The sequence below is a fragment of the Pogona vitticeps genome, chromosome 1 (assembly GCF_051106095.1).
Source record: "Pogona vitticeps strain Pit_001003342236 chromosome 1, PviZW2.1, whole genome shotgun sequence".
Classification (NCBI taxonomy): Eukaryota; Metazoa; Chordata; class Lepidosauria; order Squamata; family Agamidae; genus Pogona; species Pogona vitticeps.
In genome coordinates this window covers 334,554,834-334,564,721 of record NC_135783.1, presented here as the reverse complement: position 1 = coordinate 334,564,721, position 9,888 = coordinate 334,554,834, and the positions used below count along the sequence as shown (strand labels likewise).

General features: G+C 41.3%; 1 protein-coding gene across 3 annotated transcripts in view; it reads right to left on the bottom strand.

Moving 5' to 3' along the window:
* Positions 1 to 365: 365 nt before the first annotated feature.
* AK7 (adenylate kinase 7) overlaps positions 366 to 9,888 on the bottom strand; it is a 34,099-nt gene continuing 24,576 nt past the window's right edge. For 2 of the 3 annotated variants that reach the window (XM_072986634.2, XM_078383758.1), the window contains exons 14-18: positions 7,625 to 7,693; positions 6,465 to 6,662; positions 3,912 to 4,132; positions 1,812 to 1,970; positions 366 to 504 (exon numbers count right to left, since the gene is read on the bottom strand). In XM_072986634.2, coding sequence (XP_072842735.2) covers positions 466 to 504; positions 1,812 to 1,970; positions 3,912 to 4,132; positions 6,465 to 6,662; positions 7,625 to 7,693 — 686 coding nt within the window. In that variant the 3' untranslated portion in view covers positions 366 to 465. The remainder of the gene's footprint in view (positions 505 to 1,811; positions 1,971 to 3,911; positions 4,133 to 6,464; positions 6,663 to 7,624; positions 7,694 to 9,888) is intronic. The other variant, XM_078383759.1, reaches the window with a different exon arrangement.

Genomic DNA, 9,888 nt, shown 5'->3' with positions numbered 1-9,888 from the left:
CAACCCAGCAGTTCGAAAGCATGCAAATGCGACTAGATAAATAGGTACCACCTCGGTGGGAATGGTAAAATGGTGTTCTCTAGTCACGCTGGCCACGTGATAATGGAAACTGTCTTTGGACAAGCACTGGCTCTATGGCTTGAAAACGGGATGAGCACCACCCCCTAGAGTCGGACACGACTGGACTAAGAATGTCAAGGGGGACCTTTACCTTAAGTGGTTGTGAGGGATCTTTTAAGCATTCTAGTCATGTAGGTACTGAAAATGCTGTACTCAGCTGATGGGTCTGTCCACATGCTGTCAGTTACCAGAACCCTTCGAGGCTGAATCCATTCACCTGTAATTAACTGCACATTCCATGTGTATTGACAAGCACTGCAAGTTTTATTTCAGCATCAAACCCCTACTTAAAAATAATGACCTAAAAGAAAATATGAGTAAGAGCACAACAGGGTTCTACACTCCTTAGTCAAAATCAGGATTATTCTTGAAGAGATACTCCGCCTGTTAATTAAAAACAAAACAGTAACTAATTTTCTCCACTGTAAAGCTGTAAACATTGGCATTTCCCCATACAACTTTAAATAGATTGCATTCAGGCTATCAGAAGATTCCGGTGTAGTTAAAGTTATGAACAGTGGCTTTCCGTGAAATAGCTATAATGACAGATCCATTAACTAACAGGGCCCTTTGTGTGCAATTCCATTATTAAAAGGTTCTCAAGAAAAGTCAGCCTCAAAAGGTTGTTGACCTATTACAAATCCTGGTGGCAGAAGTGCAGCATTGGGGCCATCTAAGGAAAAAAAAGTAGTAGTGTCTGATAAAATTATGCATGTTGTGAAGAAGGCTGTTGGAATGTTCTTCAGTGATGATTGGAAGTCAGCGCCAGCCAATAATCTGCCATAGTTCTGATGTATTTGACCCTAATGCACAATGGTTAGTGACAATGTACATTAAAGACAATTTACACTGTAATCCTCAAATATTGGCTGGTTAGATGTCAGACCTGCTGATCAGCAAATCAGGAGAAGATGTTGCCAAGTTGCTGTCCATAGACAGCTATCTTTTGACTGTTACTTGTAAGGCAAATTACCATTCATTACCACTCTAAATGAACATGCAGGATGGCACTGCTCATGATAAAAGGAATCAAGTAACCCAGCTGCAGCTGTAGAATCAGATTAACAGACATGTATTATTGAAAAACATGGCTCCATGCATTCCTACAGGAGGCTCCGTTGGGAGTCAAAAGGTGTTTCTAGGACGCTGTAAGGAATGTATAGGAAGCAGGCATCAGAGGGGAGCAGTGGAAATAACTGCAGACCTAATGGGGATATGATTGCTCATGAGGTAAAAACAAACCAATAAGGCGATTCTGTCAGGGTTGCTGTGACAAAATAACATGAACAGGATTTGGAAGTGTTTCACCAGAGTCCAGTTAGTTATCTGCACCAATATTAAGGCAGTGGCGTAAACTGCAGTGACAAATTGCTGCTAGCTAGCAAGTCCCTGCTGTTGAGCAGTTGGGTGACTCAGTTCACTACAAAGGAACACAAGCAGCATCTTGTTAACTAGCAACAATTAGCTGCTACGCTTCGGATGTGAATGAGCAATATGATTCTGGCCAATGATTTACTCCATACAAAGAGCAGGCCTCAGATAGACACACAAGATGTCTGTACTTGCATCAGGAGACAGGTGAGTTTTGAGGTATTTTGTTTCTAACTTGATTTTAATGTTTATTAAATGCCTTTAGCATGAGTTTATTATGGAAAGATGGGACAGAACTGAAATGAAAGAAATAACCTTACCAGAAAGTCAACAGGGTCATCTGGCCTAACCATGCAGCATTGATTCAAGCCTTGCATAAGAGTTGGCATGACATGCTTCATTAAGTAGTTTCTCAATGGAATGGACTGAGCTTCCAGAAGCTCTTGTTCTTGTCGCTTCACTTCCTCTAGACGTTTATTCTAGAGAAACAAGGGGAATCGAGTATAAGTTATGCTTCATCAAAACACTGAACCTGGATCAGATCTGATTTTATGGTTGTTGTGGGTTTTTCGGGCTCTTTGGCCGTGTTCTGAAGATTTTGTTTTGACTTTCAAAATGATATTCCATTTCAGAGACCGTTTTTTAATGTACTTGACTTTAGGATTTGGTAAGTAAATCTAAATATGTTTTGTTCAAATTTAACATTCCTTGGTTTAATCCTGCGTATATACAGGGCAACATATCAGGTCCCTCATGTTATTCGGTGCAGAAAATTCCATACCAGCTATGATTGTTTCATATTTCTGTTCATTAGGGTGATATAGATTATGCTGGCCAGTAATGGCTCTCCGGAGCCCTGGTGAAAGTCTTTCTGGTCACTGATGGCCATCCAGTTTTTAGTGAACTCCAATCCCATTAGTTCACATCACCATGACTTGCAGTCAAAAATAATTTGAGGTAGTCTTCTAGCAAAAAGATATAGTCCTCCTCCCTTAAGAGAAGACTGTTTAAGAGGTAGAAAACTGGTTCAGCCAGGTCTGCTTTGGGATATTTCCCATGCTAGGGAGATTCCTTGATTGTTATCATCAAGCACCCCTTTTGTCAATGAAATTGCCTAAATCTTACTATTTGCATAATACCTAGTAAATGGCTAGGCATCTGGAGGGCCTTTTGGCAGAAAGAGCTTATCTTTCTGCACAACACCTTTTTGCTTGAGGGGTGATATCTTCAAGTGTGAGAGTGCTTTGGAAAATGCTTTGCCTAAACTGTGGGAAAGACAGGCTTGCAAGGAAAGAGTCTGAAATCTGAGTAAGCTCTAGAAGCAGTTTAGGATGCTGGCTGCCTCCTTATAAACCTACTGCAGAAGCAGTGGCATTTATCTGACAGAATGTTAAACAGTAATGTTGCTTATGCTTAACCCATATATATGTAATTGAATTCATATATTATAAAATGCTGTTATGCCTCCAGTGGCCTCATTCTAAAGAAGACCCAAGCCAGGGTCAGCTCTGTACCACTAAATTCCTGAAAGTCACTTAAGAAGCCACTTTGGCTCTTCTAAGGAGAAAGGTGGGATACAGTAATAGTATTTTAAATAAAGATGTGAGGAAAATGCACACACAGAAGACTTAACTGGGTTTTTCACCTGAAGAAAACCATTAGATTTTCCAACTAGTCTTTCTCTGTTAGATCTTCAACTAGTCTTTCTCCTCCTTTTTTGTGGTGTTTCTAGAGGAGAAAGACTAGTTAAAGTTCAAATCTCACGGAAGTCCATCCATTGTGCTACTGTTGCCCCATCATTCAGTAATTTACTGAATTACTTGAGAGGAGCAAGCTGGCAAAAGGATGAAGCCATGTTGATCCGTGGGGTATAACAAAATCCACACTCCCAAATCTATGGGCAGATAATCTATTTGGATGAACTGTAAATGCACAAAATACAGTAACATTAAAGCTCTGTAGAACTCTTTGGGTTGTCCGTGTTATTTGTCACATTGCTTCTGACCTCAATAGGATAATTTTTTTTTTTTGCAACAGGTCTTTTCATACCTGCATGCTTTTTGGCACATCGAGCCATACCTTCCAACTTGGAATGCTGTTTGCTGTTCTCCATGGGTCAAAATACTTAGCTGTGTATTTGAACTTACATGCCGTCCCCAATTTTTTTCAACGTATCTAACCAGATGAAGAGTTCTACAAAACTCGAAAGCTTGCATATTTGGTGCATTTGTAGAGTTCATCCTAAGCAATATATTGCCCACATGGGGATTCAGAGGTGCAGTGACAATGTCCCATACAAAGAATTCTATTTCTCTCCGTCTTTCTTCCTATCTGCAATTTACAAATAGCTTTGCTTTGGTAGCAGGTGCATGACAAATAAATCTGACTATATTATAATCCAATGTTTTGGATTAATTTACCCATTCTTCCCAATTTGCCAGTTTTTGAGCCCTTTCCTCAGCTTCTTTTTTCTCGAAATCAGCCTTTTCTTTAGCTTCTCTGGCAAGACGCTCTTCTGCTTGTTTCCGTTCAAATTCTTCCATTTCTTCCTCTGTCAAACCGTAATTTCGAGGTGCGCCAATATTTTTAATTATTTCTTTTGCAATAACTCTGTTCTCCAGACCCTCAAATTTAGATACATCTGTAAAAATTGAGGTAGAGAGAGGGCCAGTGAATTACATCACAAGGCACACATGTAGCTATGTCATATTGTCTTATTATTTTAAATGTTAGATGTTGATTTAAAATTAAATTCTACAACAGAAGAGAACAGTTTTCATCACATACTTATTTCAGTTCAGAAAGTTATTCCTGTTTTTTGCAAAATCAGATGGAAGGCCATCGTTGTTTAGTCGTGTCCGACTATTTGTGACCCCATGGACCAGAGCACGCCAGGCCTTCCTGTCTTCCACTGCCTCCCGGAGTTGTGTCAATTTCATCTTGGTTGCTTTGATGACACTGTCCAACCATCTCATCCTCTGTCGTCCCCTTCTCCTCTTGCCTTCACACTTTCCCAACATCAAGGTCTTTTCCAAGGAGTCTTCTCATGAGATGGCCAAAGTACTGGAGCCTCAGCTTCAGGATCTGTCCTTCTAGTGAGCACTCAGGGTTGATTTCCTTTAGAATGGATAGGTTTGTTCTCCTTGCAGTCCAGGGGACTCTCAAGAGCCTCCTCCAGCACCACAATTCAAAGGCATCAATTCTTCGGCGGTCAGCTTTCTTTATGGCCCAGCTCTCACTTCCATACATCACTACAGAAAAAACCATAGCTTTGACTATTCGGACTATTGTTGCCAAGGTGATGTCTCTGCTTTTTAAGATGCTGTCAAGGTTCGTCATCGCTTTCCTCCCAAGAAGCAGGCGTCTTTTAATTTCATGGCTGCTGTCTCCATCTGCAGTGATCATGGAGCCCAAGAAAGTAAAATCTGTCACTGCCTCCATATCTTCCCCTTCTATTTCCCAGGAGGTGATGGGACCAGTGGCCATGATCTTACTTTTTTTGATGTTGAGTTTCAGACCGTTTTTTGCACTCTCCTCTTTTACTCTCATTACAAGGTTCTTTAATTCCTCCTCACTTTCTGCCATCAGAGTGGTATCATCTGCATATCGGAGGTTGTTGATATTTCTTCCGGCAATCTTAATTCCGGCTTGGGTTTCTTCCAGTCCAGCCTTCCGCATGATGTATTCCGCATATAAGTTAAATAAGCTGGGGGACAATATACAGCCTTGTCGTACTCCTTTCCCAATTTGAACCAATCAGTTGTTCCATATTCAGTTCTAATTGTTGCTTCCTGTCCCACATATAGGTTTCTCAGTAGATAGATAAGGTGGTCAGGAACTCCCATTTCTTTAAGGACTTGCCATAGTTTGCTGTGGTCCACACAGTCAAAGGCTTTTGCATAGTCAATGAAGTAGAAGTAGATGTTTTTCTGGAACTCTCTGGCTTTCTGTATAATCCAGCACATGTTAGCAATTTGGTCTCTAGTTCCTCTGCCCCTTCGGAATCCATCTTGTACTTCTGGGAGTTCTCGGTACACATACTGCTGAAGCCTACCTTGGAGGATTTTGAGCATAACCTTGCTAGCGTGTGAAATGAGTGCAATTGTACAGTAGTTGGAGCATTCTTTGGCACTGCCTTTCTTTGGGATTTGGATGTAGACTGATCTTTTCCAGTCCTCTGGCCACTGTTGAGTTTTCCAAACTTGCTGGCATATTGAATGTAGCACCTTAACAGCATCATCTTTTAAGATTTTAAATAGTTCAACTGGAATGCCATCACCTCCACTGGCCTTGTTGTTAGCCAGGCTTTCTAAGGCCCACTTGACTTCACTCTCCAGGATGTCTGGCTCAAGGTCAGCAACTACATTGTCTGGGTTGTCCGGGATATCCAAATCTTTGATGTCTGAAAAGCTAATAGCCTCTTAACATTAACAATATTTATGGAAGTTGTAGGTCAAAAATCTGAAATACCACAGATCCACCATCCCTGATTTAGTTGAATATAGTACAGCCATAGTTTTATATTGCTGTAATTTTTGTGGTGTTAGATAATTTCTTGTAGATTTTTCAGATGTACTGACTTGTTTTACACTCTGGAAGTTTCATTTTCACTACCAGAGAAGAATAATCCATTCATTTTATTTACTGTAGTTCTGTTTTCTCTTATCATAGAAAACTGAAGAAATAAGAAACCAATGGGAGAGGCAACTATTTCAAATAATGTTTTTGAAATGAAAAACAAACTTCAGCTTATAAATGGTAAAATAATAACAATTCCATTAAACTGATTTCTTGCCTCCCTCATTTATGTTGTAGGATTTTTTTAAAAAAACTTCTACCCCTCTCAGAAATCAGCACAAACATTTGATCTGGCTTCAACTATTCCTCATCCAATTTTGATGAAAGACCTTACGTATAATAAAAAGGCTATGTAAAGGAGGGGGTTAAGAAATCAAATTAACTTTCCAGCCTACCAATATACTGTGGATGTATTTCTAGTTCATCAAAATAGTTGAGAACTGTTTCATCCTCAGTGTTTAGCTCCCTGAAAAGACTCAGGGATCTTAAGTATCGATCCTGAGCATAATGGGTTCCAGCAACAACACTTTCAGGGAGATTCATGATTCGATTTTTCAGGAATTCATCTGAAGCATTCAAAGAAATGATATAGTCTGTGGAGGAAAACAATTATGAGAGTTAGGGTTGTGTAACAGTCGTCTGCCAATTCAACCATTTTTTTTCTCTTCAGGCTGTTTGTCCCCTTCTCTGTAAATTCAGGCCATAAAAGACCAACCAGGACTGGACTGGCTCCTAAGCGTTCGCCAGAATGCCAGCGTTAATGAAGACCTAACATCCACTTCTATAGACACCTCATGAACCAAGCAGGGAGGCATCTCTCCCCAAAATGTTAGTTTGAGGCTCCTTGGTTTGGTTCATGGGCTGCTACTATTCCATCCCCAAATTGCAAGAAGACTGGGTAAATCAATTGAGCAACTGCCATCAGTGAGATAAGAGAGAATTGAAATCCAAAAAGTAGAAACAATGGTAATCCCCTTAACAGGAGCCCTTCTGCAGCAGATCAGATAGTCACAAAGGCTTTCTAGTATATTATATATGTTAACCAGCTCAGCAATGCAAGAATGCCAGTGCTACCAACCAGAGGCTGTCTGTTAATGGCTCCTGTTATGGTGATTACTGTTGCTGCTTTTAGCATTTCACTTGCCTCTGGCTTTGCTGTTTATAATCCCAGTTCCATTCACTAAGTCACTCTATCATACATACAATACATGTACTCATTAAGGCAACAGCTCCAGACATTGGTCTACTGCCCCACAAAGTAAATGCCAAATAAAGTTTAAGATGCCACAGGATCTTTTACTATTTCCTCCTTTTAAGCACTTTTCTCCTCAGCCAAGCTCTGACATTAGAGGTGACTCTGGCTGGGAGATAGCATCTTAGAGCAAGGGGTTGCCAAAAGAGAGAGTTGGAGAGGGGGTCTGTACCCCTTTTGATTTCAAACATCAGACGCCCTCCACCCATTCCCTCTTTTGCACCCCTATGATAGGGCAGGTCTGGGTTTAAATACATGGAATTGCAACGGTCTCAGCTAGAGTGATATTTACAGCAAACTTACCAGGGGTTATCACTTTATCATAGTGATGAATTTTGCCTCTCATATCATCCTCTTCTTCTTCCTCCTCAACTGGAATGAGAAAGTACAATAATCAAGCCTGTAATACCAACTGAGGTATATGCAGTTTGCAAAATTATGTAAAATATTTAAAAAGATCTAGGTTCACTCAGCGTGTTTTAACCTAGTGCTGATATAACTCTTGCCCTACATCCACAACTCATTGACACATGTTCCCTATCCCTCCTCTCTCCTCTTGCTCAAAAATTCCCCCACCCCTTTTATAGCAAACAATGACAAAGTATTATTTATTTGGCAATGGCATCTGCCCAGACCATGGTTACCTCAAAATGGCAGTTCATAACCATGGTTGGTCACCACAAAATGGTTTGTACTAATGATCGTTGGCTGTGTGCGCCATGGTTAGCTGTGTGCGCCATGGTTAGCTTCAAAAATGGGGGGCTGGGGGAATTCACATGCCAGAGGGAAGAGAAGGAGGTAGCGTGTAGAAGCATGTGAGTCTTCTTAAGTGGTTAGAAGAGCAGGCACCATATTTTCACTAGGCCGTCATTTAACATTTCTTTTAAAGACTGTGAAAATAGGCATGGGGTGGAAGTGTGTGAAATCAAAGGAAGTAAAATAATACTGCAACACAGCTGTGCCTAGAACCAATTGTATATTAGATTTAGCCTACTCTACATTCACATTCACATGTAAGCAGTGACTCATCTCAGGGTATATCTTCCTCTCTTCTCTCTTTCATCTCAAAAGAGGCTCTGCAAAGAGGGGGCAGGGTGAAAAAAGTTGTGGTGTACTCTTAACTGTCTAGGAATGTGAAAAAGTAATGCTGATGTCTCACTTTCAGTTATAACAGGCCCCCTCAACATAACAAGGAAGCCTTTTTGGGACTCTCCAACCCCCATGAGAAATCTCATCTCCAGCCAAGACTCAGCCTCTTCGTCATGTTTTATACAAAATATCTCTGAATGAAATTAGTGCTATTTCCCTCTTTTGAGTTTAAACAACAAGCAGAGATTCAGATTAGGCATCCTTCAGTCTCGAGAGACTATGGTAACGTGCTCTGTATGGAGGACTCGGAATAGCATCTAGTATGGCTAAGGAAGCCAATTCGAGAGTGACCATCCCTTCCACACTGAGGACAAATACAATCTGTCCCCTGTCCAGCTCCCTGGTTTTGTTAGTTTCGGAACAGCCTCTTTGCCTCGGCCTGCTGGACAAGGGTCTCTTCAAATTGGGAAAGGCCATGATGCACTGCCTGCCTCCAGGCTGAACACTCAGATCTCAACGTTTCCCATCTATTAAGGTCCATTCCTAAGGCCTTCAGCTCCTGCTTACAGATATCCTTGTACCGCAGCTGTGGTCTCCCTCTGGGGCGATTTCCCTGCACTAATTCTCCATACAGGAGCTCTTTTGGAATCCGACTGTCAGCCATTCTCACGACATGCCCAAGCCAGTGTAGACGTTGCTGTTTCAGAAATGTATACATGCTAAAAAATTCAGCTTGTTCTAGGATTACTGTATTTGGAACTTTGTCCTGCCAGGTAATACCAAAAATGCATCAGAGACAACGCATGTGGACGTGTTCAGTTTCCTCTCCTGCCCTGCACAAAGGGTCCAGGACTCATTGCAGTACAGGAGTGTGCTCAGGACACAAGCTCTATAGACCTGGATCTTGGTATATGCCGTCAGCTTCTTATTAAGCCATAGTCTCTTTATGAGTCTAGAGAACACGGTAGCTGCCTTGCCAATGTGCTTATCCAGCTCAACATCTAGGGAGAGAATGTCAGAGATTGTTGAGCCAAGGTACACAAAGTCATGAACAACCTCCAGTTCTTGTGTGGAGATAGTAATAGAGGGAGGTGAGTCCATGCCTGGCCCATGACTTGTCTTTTCTTCGAGCTGATTGATAATCCAAAGTCTTGGCAGGCCTTGCTAAAATGATTCATGAGTTGTCGGAGGTCTTCAGCAGAGTGGGCAACAACAGCTGCATCATCAGCGAAGAGGAAGTCCTGCATGCATTTCAGTTGGACTTTGGTCTTCATTCTCAATCTAGAGAGATTAAAGAGCTTTCCATCTGATCTAGTCCAGAGATAGATACCTTTTGTTGCAGTTCCAAAGGCATGCTTCAGCATGACAGCAAAAAAGATCCCAAACAGGGTCGATGCATGTGTGTATGAGACAGAGTGAGAGGCAGCATTGGATTAAATTGGATTGCTGTATCAGGTATAGTTGTATCAGGGAAGGGG